The 23,584-nt window shown below is 43.6% G+C and overlaps 1 protein-coding gene across 3 annotated transcripts in view; it reads right to left on the bottom strand.

Annotated features, from left to right (window-relative positions):
- Positions 1 to 23,584, bottom strand: part of LOC141957805 (mitogen-activated protein kinase kinase kinase 3-like) — an 83,285-nt gene that overhangs the window by 40,256 nt on the left and 19,445 nt on the right. For 2 of the 3 annotated variants that reach the window (XM_074899855.1, XM_074899853.1), the window contains exons 2-3: positions 20,634 to 20,713; positions 4,349 to 4,458 (exon numbers count right to left, since the gene is read on the bottom strand). In XM_074899855.1, coding sequence (XP_074755956.1) covers positions 4,349 to 4,458; positions 20,634 to 20,637 — 114 coding nt within the window. In that variant the 5' untranslated portion in view covers positions 20,638 to 20,713. The remainder of the gene's footprint in view (positions 1 to 4,348; positions 4,459 to 20,633; positions 20,714 to 23,584) is intronic. The other variant, XM_074899854.1, reaches the window with a different exon arrangement.

Consider the following 23,584-nt stretch of genomic DNA (forward strand, 5'->3'; position numbering starts at 1 on the left):
GCTTCGGGTTATTCAGCAACCAGACAGAAAGGGGTTTGTCTGGGATTGCCCACTTCTCCTTTCAGGGCTGGAAGCTGCAAGATATCCTGGTCCCCCTGGATCCTTACAGCTCTTTTCCTCAGAAAAAGCAAGCCCAGCACGTGAGCAGATCTGTGGAAAGATGCTGTCTAGATTGCTCCCTATTACAGATATTTGTTGTTTATATAGCAGCAGAAATCACAGGCTTCAAAACATTTATCCAAAACCACCTATCTGGCAGGGAATAGCTTTTTTTTCCAGCTGGATTTCTCCTTGGTATTACCCTCTTAGCACCCAAGTCAGCTCCACACACAGACAAGGGAAAGTCTCTTCCCCATATCCCTGAGACTCCACTACCTCTGCCATCCCCAGCCAAGCCTTTTCCAGCTGGTCCTGCTGCCCTTTCGGCCCCTTGCTTCTGCCTCCCAGGTGGGGCAATCCCTCCAGATCTCATAGAGACTCCCGTCTTCAAGGTGATATTTACAGACCCACATCATATTCCCCAACAGTAAAACAGAGGTGATAAAGCCAAACTCATCTTGGGCTGCTGGAAACACTACAGAGAGCCCTAGAACATGAGCTGTGTTTTATTCTAGTTACAAGCAAGCCTTGTCCTGCATCCAACTCGCCAAAGAAAAGAGAGTCCGGAGGTAATTTACTAAAAGAACAACTTTTAGGTCAGTCTGACATTTGTCATGCATGGGAACACATTCTTCACAAGTATTGGACTTTATTGCTGTGGGAGAACTTGCAATCAAAATTAACATGGCAGAGCAATCACCATCTGTCATCAGCTGTGATAGAGGCCCACACCAATGACTTGTCATTAGACCAAAGCACAGCACTGACAACCAACTTCATACTGCAAGTTGCCAAGCACTATTCATATAAATAAATGGATGTGCACATAAACAGACAGATGCAAAATAAATGTTAATGTAATCGCTCCTTTCTCCTCCATGCTTTTGTTTGGGATTTCTAATTTTGTGGTTTCCCTTCTTATCCCACTCATCTTTTTCCTTAGTGATTACAATGCAAATCTTTATTCTGCTGTTTACTCCTTCCCCTCTTCAGAGCCACTGCTATAAACAAACTCTTTTGTCTGTTCAGTCTAGCAGACTACCTGAAAGGACTCCTTCCAGCCACACGAGAAGATGCATGAGGAATAACGGAGTGATAAAAGGAATAATGGAGGAGTAACTGTCTAGAGGATGTACTAGGAATAATGTCAAGATGATCCCTCTGTTCCCAAAGACCAGCTCCATTTTAAAGATTGCAACTTACATGCAGAAGGAAAAGGGTGTCCATCTCTATCTCTCTACTCTGTTTTCTCACAAGGCAGAAAGGCAGCGTAATGTAGTGGCTGACACACCTCACCAGGACTCAGGAGATTCAAGCCCAACCATCACATCTGCTGCCAGCTGCCTGGGCAATCTAAGGGAGGAAACTCATACACACTGTGCGTCAAGTATTGCTGTTCTCATTTCCAGCTTGTTCTACCTTGAGGCATAGACATCCAGAAACTCAGCCTTAATCCTGAACTCATTTGTAAGGAAAGCAAACTAAAAAATGAAACTTTTTAATGCAGTTTGCCAAAGGATGTTCATTTCATAAGGTGATGTGAAGCAAAACTGTCAATATTTTGGGGAAGAAATACTGTGTAGCATGCACCGCCACAGACTACTTTCTTGTGCGGCCTGAGTCTACCAGGAATACTATCTGGCAGGCTTCAAATTTCAACTGCTGTCAAGAGAGCACTAAGGAACTCCTCCAGGAGACAGGAATGAGATAGCACTTTTGTTGTGTTTCTCTGTGGACCAAAGAACTGCTGCCAGCCACAATGGGACAGGCTACTTAGTCAACACATTCTTATTTAAAGTATTTTTCAGTGAAAATTTTGAACATTGACTAAAGGATTCCCATGCCTCAGAAAAGCATTCTTCCACAGAAAAAAAAAAAAAAAAATTTTTTTAAATCTAACAACTGAACGTCCAGACCCAAGTATTTCAATGTGAGCATGTTGCTGCAGGGCCTCATAAGAGACCCTACAATGAGATTCCCAAGAGGAAAATTTAGCATCTAAATGCCCAGTGCCTCACTCTCCCTCTCCAAGAAGGGAGACTGTGCAGTGCATCCTTCAGCCCAAACAATCAACATGATCACAGAAAAAAGAAAAAAAAAAAGAAAAAAAAGGGAACACCAAGTACCAAAGGAACAACAAATCACAGGCATGACAACAGCATTTCCAAAGCAATCTTTCCCCCCCATCAACGTCTGCTCTAAAAAACAAGAAAAAAAAAAACTAAAAGTGACCCAAACAAGTTGATTGAAAGTTTCTGAGCTGCAAAATGAACAAAGTCTCCACTAATTCCACCTACTTTGGCCACTCCCCACCTCGCAGACTAGACTCCCATCATTCTGCAAGCCAGACTTGTTCCAGCTAGGCCAATTTAGTGAAGCAACAATTCAACATACTCCAACGCCCTTCATCTCGTGGGGCCTATCGGTCTGGATCCTCAACCCTGGATGCGCGAGGAGAGCAGGACGCTGACTATTTGCGTCTCCTCCATCGGAGAGCTCTGAGTAACAATAAGCACACAGCTACGGCTGGTCTGCTTATGGATAAAAAGAAAAAACATAAAGGAGGCAATGTTTCTCCAAGCATCGATGTTATAATTGAGAAGGAAAGTTTATTTCCTAATATAGTAAAATTAAACACAAGTAGCAGCCGACAATCCTCAAGCTGATAACAGAGCACAACATAACTTTATTGGTGACTTATAAATTAAGATACAGAGTGGATGAGCTGTGGATATGAATTTGATCGCAAGATGTCATCTTTATGAAACTTCTGTAGATAAGAATTCAGCCAGTGAAAACTATTATTTTCCTTATTTTCAACTAATTATCTGACTAACTGTGTATCTGCAGCATTTACAGCAACAGTTTTCAAAAAAGACCACAGGGATTTTGCCCCATTGTGAGAAAACAACTATGCTATTTAAGAGAAGTCTGAACAGCTTTGCTATCCTGACAGCAACCCGAGATGGCTTGGTATGGTCCCCACCCATCAACTTGCAGAAAATGCTACCCTCAGAGCCATCCAAAGCTGCGCTGGATTGTCTGCTTTGCCTGCAGCTGCAGAAAGCCAGCTCTGAATTTCTCCGGTCAGTTTTGTAAACATCTTGGACTTATTTCAGCATGAGCTGAACACAAATCCAGTGATTCAACTTGGACAGCTGCTACCACCAGGACACACTTTAAAACAGACATGCTACGTGCGCACGTGTTTTATCTGCATGTGTCTAGAAAGTCTAGAGGGATTTGGGAGATGATTTTTCCTTTCTGCATCCAGAGTTCTTTGTCAGTAGCACAAGCGCCATTAAAATATGCATGACAACAGTAAATGACAATTTGTTTTCTTCCTCACTAGGCATTCAGCAATTGCAAAGCTGACTGCAAGCTTATTCTGAGACATAGCACTAGAAGCAGAATTCCAAGTTTATTTGCTCGTATGCTTGTCCAGCAGCTTCCCAGTCCTCTGAATTACTTTTCCCCTTCTTTCTTTCTTGCTATTTTGACAACTGAATGCTTTCTTCAGAACTTCTGTGTTCACATAATATTTGCTCCATACACAAACAGGCTACTAAATCCACGTTAGCTATTATATCAGTGTCAGAGAATAATTTCTGACATTGCTCAAGAGACGATGTTTTTGCTCATCAAATCAACTCTGAATGTGCAACAGGGCCAATATGTTTGGTTTTAGAAGCATAAACACCAGTAATTAATATTTAAACACTTTATATAAGAATGACATTATTCCTCCCAAAAGAGCCTGGGTGTCTACAGCTCAAAGTTGGCAGTCTATCTCTCAAATATCTGAAGAAAAATGTGCACATGATAAATACCGTATTTCATCAATGCTGTCGATAGAAAACATTTGACTAATCCAAATCTCAAAGCTGCACAGCCTGTAACAAGTTCTACTTTCAGTGATAAGCAGAAGAAGTGCCTTGGGATGGGATTTGAGATTTAAAACCAGTTGCAGGCTCTATTGCTATATTTGTGAATGATCTGGAGTATCACTATTTTCCTCTGCTCCTCCATCGTTCCTCTGTGACACAGAGACGCCTGTAGCTTCTTTTCAGCTCTTTAAAAAGGGGTCCTAAAGCTTATGCTTTGGTAAAATTATGTTACTTCTGATGTGCTGAGCTCCTGCAGCACTTGTTCAGTTCTAACATTTAAACTCTGTTCTCCCAGCATGGGAAGCACTGTGTCCACCTCTCTGGCCTACTGGAGTTTGAGGTGGACTCATGCAATGCCTTACCTGTTTGCTGGAGTGGACACTGTTTTTATTCCTGTTGTTGTCCAGCAGCCCCCCACATTTGCCCAATGCTGCCAAATCCTTCATAATAGAGTTCAGAGCTTCTTCTTCATCTGCAAAAGAAGGAAAGACAATTTAATTGTGGAAGGCAACCTTGCCCCTGGAAGTGCAGAGTAAAAAAACAGTCTTTAAACCCAAATGGGTCAAAAGACATGATGTCTAGCCTTCCTGTTAAAATAGGCATTCAAAAACTACACCACAGTCCCTCCCAGTCCATCATGTCTTGGAAATACAAATTTCTTCATCACAGATGAGATAGATCCTCAGAAACACCAGTGGCTGAGTGTGGGTGACCCGTGATCCTCCAGCTCCTCCAGCTCGCAGCCCATGTCTGCTGCTCATGGGGCCCTTTGGAGAGGGACACATAGGCCAGATGCACTGTCCAGGGAGCTGGATCCAGTTTATGACGTATAAAGGTGGTGCTCTACAGGACAGAAACCTTTCAGGACTCAGAAAGCTAATGGAGCAGGTGATGGAGTACACCACAGTTCTTCATCTCTTCCTATCCTCCTTCTTCATAACAATGCTCAAGAGCCACAACTGATTTTTAAAACTAGAGCCAGTGAAAACCACAGGAGAGGGCAAGATACTCATTAGAAGAAGTGACAGACTCAACTATGCCACATAGAAGACACACACACACTGAGATCCCTTATGGTTTTTCCAGTTTCTGCAGTAACTAGAGAACTCTGAAGGACCCATTCGATCTGAAACCAAACTCCTCCTTTTCAACACTTCTACATCTATGGTTGTGGATATAGCTATGTAATACCTATAAATTATTACATTGCAAAATACCAGCCACGAGCACTAAAAACCCTATCACGACCTAGGGCAAGGCATATTCATTAGGTGGGTGTGAGAACCCACTGCATTCTACATGTTCATGACACAGTCAAGACAGGCAGGTGTTAGGCACATACAGCTATTGCTGTAAAAATACAAATACAGCTACTGTACTTTCTATAAAACTGAGTGGCTCCAGGGATAGAGCCACCCCTACACCAAGCCAGCCCACAGATTTAACTCAAACTCCACTAAGATGTGAAAATGACAAAACCAATATGAAATCAGACAGGATTGGACACAAATACTGAGGTTCTTTCCCTAGACAGGTATATGTCCTAGATCCTCATGCTCAAATACAACATCATCTCCTCTTTCCCTGCTCCTCCTGCTGGGTTGCTCTATCAGGACTGAAGCTGTGGGAAAAAAAAAAAAAAAAAAGTGAGAAAAAGAATTCTCATGTGTGCTTGTGCACCCAAAGCCAACTCAGAGAAATAAAGGGAAAAATGTCTAAAATCTAGCGTAACTTATTTTGGAACTCAGGAATGAGCTCTAATGCCTACATTTTCCTGTAGGCAGTGTGTATGTATATATAGTTATAATATAAACCTATATATAAATAATAAATATATAATTAACAAAATAATAAGATTCATCTCAAAGTACATTAAAGTGCAATTCCTCTTTCCTTCCACATTTCCCTACCTAAAAACACAAGTATGTTTTTTCCGGAGGGGTGGCAGGGAGCATAACCTGAAATGCTACAACTAAACACTCAAGAAAAAGAGAACTTTCAGTTCTGGTTCAGGAAAGAAAAAGAACAAGAATGCCCATAGTTTGGGTTTTGGGTTGGTTTTGGGGGGCTTATTTATTGTTAAAAGGGACCTCTGGGGACAAGCATGGTTTTCCGGAAGATTTTGTAGTAGGGGAAAAAAAACCAACATAAAAAAGAAGAAAAAAACTTTTTTGTGGAGGGGGAAGGGAAAGGGGGGAGGTACAAGTTAAAAAAAATCCACAAAAACAAAAACCCCACACACCACCCTCCAGGAATTTTCCACCAAAGCTATAATCTCTAAAATGCCCCTCGCCCCTTTCTTTTTTCCAACCTGAGTGACAACAAAAGTTTCCTGAACTCACTGACACCAAATGCAGTCCACAATGTCACAGGGAAACAGGGCTTCAACAGGCAGTGGCAGAGCCGGGCTTTTGCTAGCAAAACCACTTTCACCACCGCTCTCCTACCTTCAAACCTCCCTGGACATGCCTGGCAGCATCTGCAAGGAAATGCACCTCTGGTCAACCCACCGGTGCTCTGCAAGAATATTCCAGAACTCCTAAGATTCAGCACTGCCTGTCCCAAGGAAGGACAGCAGGGTTTGCTGGAGGTCAATAGTAATAATAATGAAAAATAACAATAAACCAACAAACAGGGACAGAGTGACTTCAAACTTTTCTGGAGTGACTGTGAGTTGCTCCCTCTGTTGCTTCCAAGAGAAAGATCTGTCAGCCCCAAGAGCTGGCCCAAGCCCCCTACAGACCACATCCCATGGGTACACACAAGGTTTAAACATTGCAGCCAAGAGCAATAGCATAAACCATGTTTTTGTCAGGATGTCTGATGAGCGCACGGCAACACTGAAGATATGAAAAAAGAGAGATCTTTGAGCTGAAGTGCATCCTATCACTGTTGCCACTAGAGTATTCAGCGTCGCTGCTTCAGTGTTATACCCCTCCCTACCAGGGAGGTTACTTTGTCACTCACACAGACAGTAGTCACAAGAGATTGCAATGCAATTTCACTAGAAAGAAGCTGGAAGTGAGCAACCCTGCAAAATGCAGAGTCTGCAATTGGAAATCACCTCTGCAGGGTGTACAGCAAACCTGGATGTCCTGGTTGCCCATACTACCACCTGGGGCCTATGCTGACCACCAACTCAGAGGACTGAAACTGACTTGTGACAAGTTATTTACTGATTGACAGAGCAAGGAAGGCAAATTTCCCAGGGACTTGTGTCTTCTTAAACACCAAGGGGTTTCCAATGTCCAGGAAATGTTGGGTTTATATTACACTGTTCTCAAAGCAAAATCTGAGTCTTCCTCCTCTACCTAGCCATCAATTTTGTCAAAACTTTTTGCAACGCAGACTTCTGAGTCTATCAAATACAGGTTTTAAAATTCCTGGTGCTGCAACCCCAACTGCATGATTATGAAAGTCACATTTCCTTGGAAAGTCAGGCTACAAACCTCTGCCAGAAGAGACCTTTTGCATCTCTCCCAACATAGCAAAGCAAGAGGCATCCACTCGCTTTCAGTAACTGCTTAAACTTAGCCCATTTTCAGAAACACCCAACCATTAACTTAATCAGCCTAGAATCAGTGGTGTAACACTGGGTTCTAGCTGTCCTGAATCAGGTACTAGAAGGAAAAAAAAAAAAAAATTTCTTGTATTTAGGCTATCAACTCAGCATCTTTGTTCCTCCAACTACCAAAAAGACAATACCAAAGAGCATTTGAGAATTTTTTATTATAAAACATGAGTGTTACTTGTCAAAAAACCCCAAACTATATATCCATGCCATCACTGCTACAAAGTAAGGTAAGAAAACTTCTTCCTATGTAAGTAGGAAAGGTTGTTTGCTGCTGCTGGAGCATGAAAGAACACAACTTAAGCAGAAGCAGAAATATATTATTTCCTTGAAGTAATGTATTTCTATGTGCTCAAGTAGCTTTTAAACTACTTTTAACAGTGGTTTTTTAGTCCAAGAGAACTGCAGTTTCAGAGGAACTACGACCAAAGCCTCAACTGTTCAAAACAAAGTGAATACACCCCCACACCATGCTCTGAAGCAACTTCAGAGCAGGAGCACAGTTTGCATCATCGGTTGCAAAACTGACACTTCCCAGTCCTCTCCATGACAGCTTTGCACAGGGACTGATGCTTTCCAGACTAAGCCTCTTGCCCGTCCTAATTAGTGCTCTTGGGGTCTCCAAGCTGACTCCCAAGAAGGGTGGAGAACTTTGTTCCATGGAAACAAGCAGCCAGCTCAGCCAGTTCAGTCAAAATTCAAATAAGCACTGAAATTTACTGGATAATTAAATCCAAATGCCACTCACAAGCCTCTCCAGTGAAAGGGGTGTCACAGGCTGTTCGCTCTCTGTTTGGCTTGGTTTGAGCAAGCAGAGGGTGCAGGATGGACAACTCTCCTTGGGAGAAAACGCAGGGAATCAACAGGAATCCCATGCCCAAGGGACATGCAGGATCAGGTTCTCCTGATCTAGCACTGGCAGGATCCAAATATGCTTCAGCCTTGTGAGAAGGCAGCATTGACACTACACAGCAAACATCTTCCTAGGCTTTGCCGCAGCTCCAGAACAAAACAGCTGCAAGTTGCACAATGCCAATGAAGTATCTGCAGAGCTCAGATGGACTCAGAGACTCTTGGAAACCACTGACTTTGCACAACATGCACAGGTTCTTGCTCCTGAACAACCTCCTGGCACAGCTTCACTCTTGCATCTTTTTGTACAAATTCACTTAAGGTATTGTAGGTTGACAGGATGAATTGTACAGCGAAGCCTGCTCTCTCCCTAGCACAACATGTAAACAGGAATATTTCTATGATGGAAGACGAAGACAAAGAAAAACTGATTACACAGACAGCAAAAATGAAACGTAAAAATCAATTGTGTTTAGCACTGTCCCTTTGTCCCCTATGTCTCGTCTTCCATCCTCAGCTCTTTCTTTTATTTTCATCTATTTCCCTTAGTGGGAAACTCATTTCTTTCTTCCCTACTCCCCACCAACAACCCAATTTTGTGCTTTTTAAATCAGCTTCCTGTGACAAAGCTCATTTGATCACACTGCCAGCCCATCCAGTCAAGGATCACTTCCCAGCAAATAGAAGAGAGGTCTCAAAAGATATTAATTTCCCAAAGGTTTGGGGGCAGGGGGAAATATCCATAGTCACACAGAGGAGAGGAACACACAGAAGAAGCAAGCCAAGAGCACTCCCAGGAAGCAATGACCAGTGGAGCTACGGCGGACAAGGGAAGGTTGGTTTTATACTTTAATAAAAGTACACTGATCCATTTTGGCAGGATCGCATATCAAAACCAGAATGCCTCCTTCTCTCATCAAGTTCTCAGTTCTGTATGACATTAAGACTCACAGGTCCCAGGCACTACCAAGGTGAATCTAGGGCATTCAGCACTTAGCAAAATCAACTATGAAGTGAAATCGTAAAAAACCACATCTGCCCTTCAGATACATGTTTCCGGTGCTGCTACATGGCTTCAGTTTCAGCATGCGTGCAGGAGAGAGGAACCTGGAGTTTCAGTCTTAGTACAGCAGTCTCATAGCTGAAGGAGGAAAAAAAAAAAAAAAAGCAAGGGAGAAATAGCAAGCCTGAAGGTCAACACGGACCACCCAAAACAATTCAACCATCAGGAGAGAAAGCAAATGAAGAAGGGACAAAGGAATAATTTAGCTGTGTTCAGATGGTCTAGACAGTGCTGTTATTGTTGGCTTCACTAATAGGTCATTACTAAGAAGCAGCTTACGGTAGTTCCATAAAGCTGCTTCCATCAACACTGAAAAAAAAAAAAAAAGCACCAGCTGGATGAAGCACACAGAAAAGCCTGAAGAAGTAAAACAGAGTCTTGTAAAACACGGCAAGTTCTGATTTCAGTCTCTTGCACACTTTAGGCAGAGCTAGGGCTGGGAAAAGTTGGGGAAAAATCCTGGGCGTTGCAGAAGAGAAGAATATTGTCCTCTGAGTCATTACTGAGCAAGGCTGGAGCATGTAGATAAGGGGCCACACAGTGTCACATACACTTCCGCTTGGATCCAGCGTAAAACCACAGACACGACCACTTGTGGTCACTAAAGATCCCACTGTGCTTTTCGCGACCGTGACGTTGATAGCCCAGTTCAGCCATTGTGCCTGTGTAAATTCCAGTGGCACCCTCCATTGCTAGCATCCACCTCTCCGGAAGGTGAGGCAACTGATGGGGATATCCCCAGGCAGAGAGAATAGTTCTGTGAAGGCTGAGAAAGGATGAAGAGAGTATGGGAAGCCTCACAGAAACATTGTCACCTTCAGCAAAAGCACTTTCAAAAGGCAAGACTTTGAACATACAGTGACAAAACTATTGAAATGATGTAAAACATAGTGAAAATAAATATGGAACCACATGACTGTAACACTGACAATCTTAACTTTGGCCTGCAAAGGACATCAGCCTTTCATTTTCTCTATTTTTTGAAAATACACAATTTTTGAATTAACTAGTATATGACATTTATCATTTACCAAAGAGAACCTCAACTGAAAGCCAAGACTCACTACCTCAGCATCACTCAGTAACTGCAAAGGGCACTCCCTGTCCTGATGGACTTTCAGCTAAACTGTCAGATAGAAAGAGAGATGAGCTGCTTTTTATGGCTCATTTGATGGACAGGGATCTGAGACAGAGCAAAGTCTTGCTCACGACTATACAAGTCTGCAGCCAGAGCTAAATACATTAATGGAACTTAAATTCAGAAGGGACTTAACTTTATCTAGCCTTACTGGCTGTATGCAAAGGCCACAGAAACTCATTTAGCAGCCTCTACATCACAATCTTGACCTGGAATCATGCAAAACAGCCTCTTTCAGAAAGCTGTCCAGAGAGTCTCAGTTTGAGGAGCTTATTCCAATAACCTCTCAGTAGCAAATCTCTCTCTCAATTCCAGTTTGAGCATAGCTCGCTTTGCATTCTACTCATTAGATCTTGATAGTCTTGTATCACAGAGACCCCACTATGAACAGAAATCTCCCCCCATCTTCTGCAGGTATTCACAGACTGTGACCTCACCGCCTTTTAACCCCTCTTCATTTAACTAAATGGAAACATGTAGCTTCTTACATTAGAGTAATCCTTAATTCATTCCTACTGCCCTTTCCAGTTGTCTTTTTTTTTTTTTTCTTTATGAAGAGCAGAGCAAACATCAGAGTAGCATATAACGTTCATTGACCACAACACCTTTTCATTTCTATTTGCACTGTGAACCTGGGGTAACAGAAAACTTGGCCCACAAGTTACAATGAGAATTCATATCTACTGGACCAATGGCAACCTGGACTGCCCCCTGCTTTCATCAAAAGGTCAATGTGGGTTTGCTTTCCTGGTCCAGGGAACTAGACAACACTAACCTATGTGAAACCAGGTGTCAAATAACTTGCTTGTGAAGATAAATGCTGCCTTTTCTCCAAAAGCCAGAGGGAAAAATAGCTTGGAGATTAAGAGAAACCCAGGATGTTTGGGTTTCTTCAGTACCTGCAAACACTGTTAACAAACACATACTGCCACCAGGATTCAGGCTATGCACAAAATACCAGGGGCTGAGGTACCAAGACAGTATGGACTCAGTGATCTTAAGGGTCTTTTCCAATCCAAATGATCCTATGATTCTAAATAGCAGAAGGGATCAATTAGTAAGTAAACACCGTCACAGTGACTGTCCGGGCAATACTGAGGAGAACAGTGAGCCTGAAGCTCAAGAGCCTGACTTGGACTGTAACAGAAGCCTCCAAGCAAGTAAAGAAGGGACCCAGACACTCTCATAGGCAGGTACAGACACCCTTTTGCAACTCATCCTCCTAGAAGGGCTGTCGGTGAATGACTTGTGGCTAAACAGATTGTTGCATGCATCCACCTATTGAAAGATGCAGATAAACCTCCATGTAAATTAAACCCACACCTACAAATCATTTTGCCGCTGTCCGCAGCAGTGTCCAGTATCTGATAAAAATTACCCAGTTACTCTCCTCTAGTCCAGATTACTGTGCACTGCAGCAGACATACCAGTGGAGCATGTTCCCTTTGCAAGTCAAAGACTCGCCAGCAGCTGGATCCTGCTATCGTTCACCCTCCTGCAACCCCACCCAAGGGATGGCAAGGTCACCCCTGTGTATGACTCAAGGGCAGGGCACAGCTCAGCAGGTCGAATGGAGCAATTATACATGAGGAAGTGAGGAAAGACCCTTCTGATATGCAGGATTTCTTGGCAGGAGTTTGCTCACTGACGTCTTATGCTTGGGACAGACAAATTCACATAGACAACTAATGCTTTGAGATGCTGGGGTTTCCTGAAAGCACGTTTCTCCTTGTCAAGGAATTATGATACTAAAAGGTGCACCATCTAATAGGTATAGAAGATTATTGACATTTTACCTGACAAATCAATGGTAAACACTTCCTCTCCATAAATGGCATCATTTTGGACTTTGAATTTTGCCTTTATAGCACAACCAGTAACCCCTATGTGAAAAGAAACAAAATCAAACCCCTGAGAGGCTTTTGAAAGCTACAGATGTCCATCATGCCAAATCCCCCTGAAAAATCTGTGGGTTTAGGGTACAGTTATACCGTCTCACAGACCCTTTTCTCAGGGGTGAAACTCATTTTGAGGGTTCCCGCCTCCTATTCCCCCTCTGCTCCATGCTATCTCTCAGGTGACACAAACAACTATTCATAAAATTGCAGAGTCAACAGATCAGAGAACCTGCTTAGATCAAAACTAACCCTTCCCTTTACAACCCCTTGCAAAAGGGGACAGAAATTAGTGATCAGGAATGGGTTTGGGGGGAAGGCAAGAATCTTTTTTAAAAAAGCTAAACCAGTTATTTTTAAAACGATAATTAGTAAAACTGTAGATCACATATATATAGCTAGTTCTGCCCACCACAATGACAGGACCCAACTGGTCCCCAAAATACTCAAGTACTAAAATAATCAAACACCTCCAACGTAATACTAAGTGATTGGACTCTTAACATGTCTGTAAGAGCATTGAGAAAACAGCAAAAGAGAATAAACTGTCAATTAAACAAGTATTTTATGTCATAACATATTTGAGAACCAGGGTGTGAGATAATGAAGAACTTCAAGTGGCCTCTGAACTTCCCCAGGGAAAACCAAAAGCTAAGGTAACGTTACTGGGACTGCACCTCAGTTTAAGTAAAGCAAGAGCAATGCCTTTAAAACACTGTGTGATCAGTACCTTACAAACATCAAACCCAAAACCTTTCAAGGGCACTGAATGGCAAGTTTTATCACTTATGTAAAAGTTTCAGTGGCTAAGACACAAATCATCAAAGAAATTTCTCTTGATGAATGCAAAGAGCTGTGGCACGATACTGACATACCCTTGTCCCAGAGATTTACCAGGGACTTTTGCAATGGAAAAGGACTCAGGATCCAAAAGGTGTTTGGTTTAGCTCAGCAGGGAGGGAAAGCAGGGTTACGTCTGCGGTTCACCACAACCCTCCACTCCCAAAATAGCCATCTCTCTGACAGTGCTGCACGCAGTAAAATTCCACGGGATCAGAGCCACCGGCAGAGCTCTCTCATGCTCTACAACACACTGCCATCCTCCGTGGCCCCATACCCATGCACACTTGTCACATGTTCCCTGCACATCCCCACAAAAGCTGAGGGCAGCAAAGCCCGGGTAAGAAGGCATTTTCCCCCTAGATACAGCCCATACAACATACTGGCAGCTGGATTCCGTTAGCTCAGGGATGGGGGCATGTCAACTTCCCAGTGTTACAGAATGAGGAGAGCTGCTCAGAGGCTGCACTGTGCTTGGTATCAAGAGATGGATAGCTTAGAGATGGGCAAAAATCTTTGCCCTTGTGGGGTTCAATCCTGTGGCTTTCAGATAAAAGTTCAGGCACAAAACCTGATCTCCTTCCCTCCTTCTCACATTCGCCCTACTCCAGCAGCATGGTGTTGCTGGGCCCTGTAACAACCTGTGGGGGTCCAGCCATGGTACCCCACATACTTCAACCCTCCTCAGCTAATGGGACAAACATCTGGTCTAAAATTGGGTTGCAATAGGTGGGCGAGAATATTTGCTGAAGAGGGCAGAATTGGGGAAAACAGGTACTGCCCCTCATATCCAGACAGGGAGTAGGATCTTGGAACATGAGACATGATGGTTCAGTAATAAAAACCACACCAGTTTTTAGCAACATAAAGGGTTTCAGTGCTTCTTCAGCATTTACTGACTGACCCTGCACCCTGTCACTATAGGGCGGTGGGGCTTAGCCCAGGCCCAAGCCACCATGGCACCCTGGGCTGCAGCGGTGTGCACAGGCCCAGCCGTGTCCCAGACTGTGCGGGACAGGACAGGACCATGGTGTGTGAGTCATACCCACCATCTCTCTAGTAAGTCACCCCTCAAATGCTTCTCCAGCCCCCAGCAGGTGTCATTTTGCTGCCAAAAGGGTGGCAGCATGGTGCCTAGCCCTGAATCAGTCTCCAGCACCGAGCACACCACGCAGGGCTAGGACCCACAAGATGAATTCTGATGAGCTCTATGCTCCTTAGACTATTTTCATATTTAGTCAGCTAAGCAAGACCAGAACCCAAGCCTGGTCCTGTGACCTTCCACAGCTAATTGCCAGCTGACTGCCTGCTTCATCCATACCACCTCGTAGGCCCCCAGTCATCTCCCCTACACCCTGGGCTGCTCCCTATAAGGGGACCAGAGGAGGCCACCATGTTCTGGGGGAGGAATTTGGCTGTATCCACATGTGCAGTGCCAAAGCATGGGCCATGACACATTTTGTTGGCTATCACAGGTGTAACTGGGTAACCTGCTTTGCTCCTAAGCACCTTTAAACTTGTCTGTGAAGCAGAAATCATAATGCAGACCATGTTTACAAACCCCTTTGAGGCACGCAGAGAACAACAAGAGCACATCCCAGTCCCCTACTACCGAAGCTCATAAAGAGATCTAAAGCATGATGAAGATTAAATAAGCAAATCTGTTAGCCAAAAAGCAAGCATTTACCCTATAGAGCACCAAAGAGAAACTTAACTCAGCCTTGACCATTCCAGCTGCCAAAAGCTTCCAGCCCTAACCTGTGTGGCTTCCAGTTGCAGCCCTGGGGAAGACAAGAGGCAGAGGCAGGAATACAGCAGTGAGAGTCAGGGCTTTCCTAATAAAAGCACAGAGTGATGCAAGATAAGCCATGCTAAATCTCTGCCTCAAAATCATTTAGGTTGGAAAAGACCTTTAAGATCATCGAGTCCAACCATAAACCTAACACTGCTCTTGCACAAGCCCATAGTTTCTCATTTGCTTTTGCAGATTAAAGTTAGTCTAGGAAAGCTGCAGGCAGGGGCTAGACCCTTCAAAAGAAAAATTAACCACATTTAAGAAAATGTTGTATGCCTGTAGCTCTGCTGAGCATAAAAAAAAAAAAAAAAAAAAGTTTCTTCGGTTTTATGGCATGATGCTTTTTCTCCCACAGCATTTGCCTGCAAAACTCACCACTTCAAAGGTACCAGGTACTGGTTTCTTTCTCTCATCCCACAGCAAACTTTCACAACATTTTTTGCTAACCCTGCCCTTTGCTCCACAGACACTAGCTACCTTTTCCTTTAATGAATTAACATAATTAAATTAAACTTGGGCAATTTTTCCAGCCTGTTTTCCTGCTAAGCTTAAAATTTGCTCCTCCTGAAGAAGGGTTTATGTGCCTAAAAGGCAGCCTGGTTTTTTTCCACCTCTATCAGTTTGGTCTAATAAAGGATATTACCTCGCCCCAAAACCTGTACCTCTCTCTTGAGCACACTTGAAAGGAGAAGAATGTTTACCCAGCAAGAAACATAGCTGGCAAGTTATTTCCCCTGACTGCCTCCAATACCTTTGAAGGTTATTTGCAGGCTCATAAAGACCTCTTTCTCCCTCCTAGCCCAGCTACTTCCAGTGCTCAAAGCCACAGCCCAGAGCCTGTGAACTCCTAAACTGCTGCTGCAGCAACGGATGCAATGTCCCAAATACAGCGATGCAGGTCCAGTCCCACCTTCCCGGGTGCTCAAAGCATCTGGCGTGACCCTAAACAGGAGGTCCAGGTGCAATGTGTATGGTGCCAGGAAAGGGAGAAGGAAACACAGACACCTTGTAGCTTGGACACCTTTCGAAAATCACAAAACCTGAGCTAAAAAGCCTGATGTGTCTTATTATAAGACAAGCTACTGCAATTCAACCTGATTTTTTTTTAATAGCTCTCAGCATACAGAGAGCAAGTGAAGAGCAAAACCACTGCCTTAGATTGAGTAACAAGGAAACTGAGGCATGGGAGAACTGAGACATCAATGCCTGCATGCATGGGGATAGCAAAAGTCAATCTGTTCCCCCACCACCAAATGGGGCAGTTCTCTCAGTCTCAACAGCCTCCAAAAAACCACTGAATGGGGTTAAATGGCCAGATCATGGCTATGCAAACAGGTCCCTGTCCTCCTTCAGCAAGAGGCCAGCCTGCAGTCTTCTTCTCCAAACACACCCACTCTGTTAAGGCAATACTGTAAATAAGCATTATTCTCCCATCTCCTGCACCTGAGATTACCTTTCTGCTGAAGCAGAAGTCACACTTGCTCCAGAAAAGTACTAAAAACCTAAACCTTTGAGTTATATGCACATACACTGAAAAGAACAGGTAAGTGCTCCTTGCGGTTTTTATCATCAGAAACACACATGCATGCACACAGCATTTCATAACCAGAATTAAGAACACTTAAATAATTTTTAAACAAAAAGAAAAAAGTTAGGTGATAAACAAGCTGGTGGTTTTTATACCAACTTCTACATTTTTTTAAATATTACTTTTACTGTGATATCATGTTTAAACACAGCAGTTTTAAAACACTATTGACCATGGTCCTTCCACTGTGGTGTATTGGAGACACAGACATCTTTATAAGTGTCATATGCACTCGCTGGTCCACAACTACATTTTGATCAAATTATAAAGAGGTCTTGGACCCTCATGAAGAGGTGGCAGATGGAAATGGACTGCAAGCTGGAGGAACTGCTCTGTGCCAGGAGTAAGAGTTGGGACGTTCTGCTTTAGGACACCCACGTTCTTCACTTCGATTTTTCGCTCATAATCAAGGCTGGAAGAGGCAGGTCTTGGAATCTTCGATGCCCAAGAAGAATGGCAATGCAACAACCATGTTAAAAATTAGTTTATTGTTCTTCCAACCAGCAGGAATTACAGTACCAAACTGACAGCGGATAACCACTTCAGGCTTTGGTTTTGGATGATCAATGTCCAGCAAGATGTGTTGGGGACTAACCTTCCTGAAGACGTCTCTCTCAGACCCACGCTCAATCATCTTACCCCATTTCACCTCCATACCCAAGACCTGACCTACTCAAGAAACATGTGGTCAGCTTCTGAAGCAGTGACTGAACACCTACAGCATGGCCACATCTCTCCCTCTAGAAATCACAAAATCCTTCCAATGCTATTTCTATTACAAACCATCCCACTGTTCTCATCACCTTCCTTTTCCATACAGAGAGTCAAATGCTTCAGTACAAATACAGCTGTTACACATCTGGAGTAAAGTGTCCCAGGACAACACTAAATGGGAGCCCAAGTGGTTTATTGAAGACCAAAGCATGAAGCAAAATCAGAACAATTCAGTCCTGAGATCCTATGCTGTATGCAGTTGCTCTTCCTTCCAAAATTAAGCCCTCTGATCTATCCTGCAGAGATACATCCAGGTCCTTCACAAACAGCACTAAAAGAATAAAGAACTGTTACATAACATAGTCATGGCCATGTCTACGCATCATAAGACAGCCCAATGCCAAGGACCTCTACTTAGGCTGGCTCCAAGCTGGCGCACGTAGAGAGACTGTCTTGAACTTGCAACAGCAGAGCAACCTACCTGCAGTGCCAGGATGCCACGGCTGCAGAGGGCTACTCCAAGTACCACTGCACTGCATGACACAACCAAGCTGCTATGTCAGAGGTGCAGCCCACAGAGATGCCAGAATTCCCCACTTCCCATCTTGCGGTCTCCATACAAGGCCATGCAGCTTTCCTAGAACATGTCCAGGAGTGAACAGTCCTATGCTGAACTCCAAGATACTGAGTAGACTATAAATAAGATCCTAAGAAGAAAAGCAAACCCAGAATAGACCTTCAGAGATCACTTCATACAACACACCTCTTCTGTGGTCTACCAGAAAGAAATCAGTGACATGACTGCAAATTCCCTGCTCTTCCCTTGAAAATTAGTAGAGCAAACGATCACACATATGAAAGGAGGGGAGGAAGTGAAACTAACAAACCTCAAAACTCAGCCTAATTTTCTGTGTGTCAAAGCTGTTGCAAAGATCCTTTAACTAACAAACACCACTCTGTAACATTGATCAAGATACACATCACTTCATCTGTCTCTTCCCAACAGTCAAGCCTAGAGACCAGACTCAGGACCACACCGTGATCCTTTCTGAAGGCAGCCTGGCAGATCTCAGTGGTCCCTACACAGGCACTGATTCTGTGTTAAATGACGAGCTATAGCAGTGCTCCAAGCAATGACCACTGGGGAAAGGGACATGCACAGACCTTCCATGCACACAAAAGTGTAAGCAGAGCTGCAAATCTGCACAAGACTCCTACCAATTCAGCTTACCTTCCCAAAAAACAGTCACAGTGCCTTGCAAAAAGGTGCTCTCTTCACTACAGTATTCCTGCAATTATTGATTCCCCAGTGAATCTATATTATGTTTACAGCTGACAGTTTGAAGGCAGCTTGAGCAGCCGTCTTGTAAAAAAAGTCAACTTGACTAGCTGCTGAGAACTGGACTGGAGCCAGCAGCTCATGCCCTACTGGTGCTTGGAGCAAGTCTGAACTTTCCATATTAAAAAAAACCAAAAATATTGCATTGACAAAGGAGTGACTTTTGCCTTCAGAGTGAAAATGTCTCTAAGAAATTTTGGGGTTTTTCACCAGGGATTTTAAACTGAAATTTGTCATTCTTTATATTGAAGAAGCAGGTCTGGACTTTCTCTTCCCTTCCTTTTTTTTTTTTTTTTTTTTTTTTCACTTGGCTTTAAATTAGTCCCCTCCCCACAAAATCTCTCTTCTAGGTAACAGAAAGAACAAAAATCAGAGAGAGAAAGCAAGGATGGGGTCAGTGCTACTCTTCTACTTTCTCCATGGGGGAGGACAAACAGTTAAGGTGTGGCAGTGGCTTCACATTTTTCATTTTTTAAATTCAAACCACTATCAAACTCTGAATCACTTTTCTACCAGGTCTGGAAAGATAATCCCTAAATTTACTGGTATTCCCCCTGCCTTTTTTTTTTTTAAACACCATTTCAACAAGCCCTGAAAAGTTTTGAGTGAAACTGTGTAAATGCTGCAAATGTAAAAGTGAAGTGCTCAGCTTCAACCAGGACTCCAAGACCTCTTCTCCTTTCCTGGGGTCAGCAGGTCAGGAAGATGCATTTCAGGAGATGAATTTAGGTGCCTCTGTAACCTGCCTCTTCTGGTGAACGGAACAGGATTATCCAAGGTCAATTAGTTCCACACGTTAACTGGGCACTGACATCCACGTGAAATAGAACCTGGCCTTGTTCTTCAACCTGCTGAGCTTTCACTTTTCAGCAAAACTAAAGAAAAGGAGCAGAAACCCCTACAGCTGCTGGAACTGCTACTGGTTGGCAGAATGGCTTGTAGACCAATTTGGAATTGTTTCTGTGGTCAGTGTCAACACTGCAAAGAGCTTTCTCATACTTTGCCATGCTCACAAACCTATGAAATGTTGGCTGAATCCCAAAACCAGCAGTGCTGCTGTCAGCAAGGCATGCGTCTCCTGCAAAGGCCTTTAGCAGGGATGGGAAGACTTCAGGCAACCCTTCCAGCCGTGTCCCACCTGTGTGACAGGTTACAAGCACAGTAGCAGAGCATGGACATTTTCCTGGAAGTAAGGTATAATTTTGCAAGAGCAATGGTGAAAAGTTTGAGGGCCAATGGCATAAGAAAGTGAAGGGGGGCTGGGACGCTCACACATCACCTGTTCATGTGATCTGATTATTCACATGCTAAAACGGATACAGTCCAGCACTTCCAAGTGGTCCTGATTTCTGACATAATTAATTTTCTGTAGCAGTAGAGATAAGGTCAAGTTCTTTATGTACCTCCAGAACTATAAATAATTTTCACTTTAAAAAAATGTCTCCCTCAGCACCACAAAGCATCTGATACACAACTATTCCAACAGAAGAGGGGGAAGGTTCAAGTAATCCAGGTCACCAATTAGAAAAACAATATACTCAAGCTCTATGTGAAACAGAAGCTTCCTTGGGAGAAGAGATACAAGGAATGAAGATGCTCTGTCCAAAAATATAAGGCAGACCTGGGAAGAGGTTCTGCCTAGAACATGACGCACCAAATCACACTGATGTTAAGAAGAGCATTTGTCCAATTATAGCACCACTGAAAGGAAAAAAAAAAAAAAAAGAAAGCAATGTAATATTCAGCCAGACCATCTTGGCCATGTCTCCCACTCTGTTATTGTGCTTGGTAGCCCCAGTCAAAATTAGCAAGCTGCAGAAAATTAATTGCTTCAGAGGAATCCAGTTCTTACCCATCTTTCCATCTACATCAGGCCTCAATTCCACCGGTCCCAGACACTTGTACCTTATCCTCCACTCTCAAGCATCCATCCTGTAATAACAAACATACACAGAGGTTACAGATTAATTTTGACATGTCAATGGGGACAGAGACTGAACAGGACCACTCTTCACAAAGCATTTCCCCACCATCATGCGGGCTGGAGGAAAGAGAACCATTTAGTTCGGAATTGAGACCAGGAGTCTGCCCTCCTCTACACAACTGAAAGGTAATGCAGTACAAACCTGGTACCTTTATGGTTTTAAAATCTCAGAGTAAACAACTTATACTTGTGCCATAGGTCTCCTTTTGTTAAGAGTGGACTGTCTTTAATACATTACACTTGTAATGATTTTTGCATTAATTAATGCAACCTTAAAGCAATACCATCTTTAATGCATTACATTTTGCAGCATCCCTATGGGATGACACTCACTTGGGGAACAGACTGACAGCAGGACATGGCAAGTCAGTCCCAGAGGCAGCCTGTATCAAAGCAGAAACCTAAACTTAGGCCTTCCAAATTCCAGCCAAGGTTTCTCAAGGCTGGACCAGCTTTCCTCTGACTGCATGGGAAAAAAAATGGGTTTAGGTAGCTCACAGAAGCAATATATGCCCCATGCATCCCTCATGGCAGGCATGTCCCTAACAGCCCTTCCAGAGTCTCTGCCTCCTGCCAAGTGCTACCCATGGCTATCTGCTGATCTGCCCAAAACCAATGCAGAAGTGGATTCAGCTACCTGGCATGCTGCATTTAGCCAAAGCTCCGTGTCCAGCAAGGGTTGGGGTTTTTTTGCTCACCCAGAAACTTAAGAGTGTAAATCTGAGCCTGCTGGAGTCAGTCCTGCTCTCTAGTGAAAAACTTCATTCTATACTGAATAAAGGCATAACCCACCTAAAGATGGGCACCTTTTAAAGGGCAGTGTGATAGAAGCAATCAGTGAAGACGAGTCCACTTTAGCTGACTTGATAAGCACACAAATTTCTTGGTCGTAAACCTGTATGACAGCATGGAAAGATGTCACAAGCACTATTAGACTTGCATGGAAAGAGTATGACATTCCTGTCCTGCAGTCACTGCAGGCAACATTGACCCAGTCGACAAGAGCTGTGCGTACCAGGACACAGACACAAATTCTGGAGCGCTATGTACCATGCACTGGGCAGAAACAGTAGAAAAAGGCACTTTGGAAATCTCCCAGCTCAGTCAAATCAATTTAAACACAATAACGAATCTGAAATAAACCAGGAATGATCGCAAACATGGATTAAAACAATTTTCTGCAGCTCCGGCGCCTTGGTGCTGGCAAGCAGAAGGATATTTATCCAACCTATTTTGAGAGAGACAAGCAGGAAGGGAAAGCGATAGGAAAGCAGCAGAGGCGGAGACGTACAAGTGCCCCAAAGTGCGTTGTTCCTTTTGCTGGTGCAGCTTTTCCTCTCTGGACAGCACCATTTAGCCTAAGAGCCCGCGGCCGCCAGGGACTCTGCTCTGTCCGTTTTCAAGACAAAGGAGGAGGCAAGGAAATAATGAACAAGATTGGAAAGGTTAAAAATCCTATCTTGAGAAGGAACCAGTGAGTCTACACAACACTGAGTCAAGAAAGAGCAGAAACCAACCAAGAAAGCAGTGTAAAAATTCCATCTGATTATAACAAGAGCAGGAAACAGCTCAAATCTTCACCACTTTTGCTTTCAAAATTGATGAGACACTTTCAGCAATTAAGCTGCATGCAGAGTTTGCACCGAGGGCCACATGCAGATAGCCTAGATTAACCCTAAATTCCTGGGATAGCCCAGGCTAACTCTCCTATCAGTGTAACAGACTTTTCTAATGGTGTTCTGGAGACCTTCCAGACCTTTGCAACCCATATCTAGTTACAAAAGCATGCACCTACAGGAACTATGCAAACGAACTCTGGAAAAAACAGGTGACCTTTCCATCAGTAGAGCCCTACCCTGTTTTCTTCTCCATCACCTCTGCCACAGCAAGCCCCTGAGACCTCATTGCCCAGCTCTTGTGAGCAAACCAACTCCGACAGACAGTGCAGGAAATCTCCACGGATACATGAGAGCAAAAAGGTTTTCTATTTTAGCAGATCTCTTCAATCCTGAGGACAGTCAGCCTTCAAATTGAACTGCAAACACTGCTGATTTCCGTGGTTTCCCAAAATTACATACCAGCAGCTTCCTGTTACAGAAGGACAAATTCCTGTTTCTAGTAGAAATTCTGTCCTTTTATTATCCCCCTTAAAAAACGGGGGGGGGGGGGAGGGGAGGAAGATGAAAAATCCTTTTTCTACTCCAATGCACTTCAAAGCAGCATCCCCCTTCTCCTCCCACTAAGCTCCCTGATCAGAACTTTCAAGCGTTGGCAGTTTACAACACAAACCAGCAAGTGTCTGAAATGGGGCTCCCACTTTGCACTCCACCACTCCCACAGCTAGCAGAACCAGCCTCCACTGTAAACCTATGCTAAGTCTCCTCTGTCAATCTACAAACTACTGCCCCACAAACTTTGCCATGCACAAATGCCTCCTATCAAGCAATGAAAGTAAGAACTCAGCAAAGTGTCAGCTCCCAGGGATGTTGGGACAATGCAGTACTCATATTCCAGGTTTGTGTTATGACACAAGAAACTTCACTCTGCTCAGAAAACTGCTGGATGTTACTTAACCTGCAGGAAAACCCAGTATAGATGCTCTAATCTAGAATAAAAGCAGCTTTGATTTGACTGAGTGGAATAAAACTCTGCAGCATTAGTGGCTCAACTTCATTACGGCTACATGAGTACAGAGTATGCATATCCACACAAGAGCTATATGTAAAATTATTAATCCATTTAAAAAATTAATCCCAGTTCCTCCCTCTTCTCCCTATACTCCTGTCTGGGAAGGGATTAAGCAAGACTGAGTTCAAGGG

The sequence above is a fragment of the Athene noctua genome, chromosome 2 (genome assembly GCF_965140245.1).
Source record: "Athene noctua chromosome 2, bAthNoc1.hap1.1, whole genome shotgun sequence".
Lineage (NCBI taxonomy): Eukaryota > Metazoa > Chordata > Aves > Strigiformes > Strigidae > Athene > Athene noctua.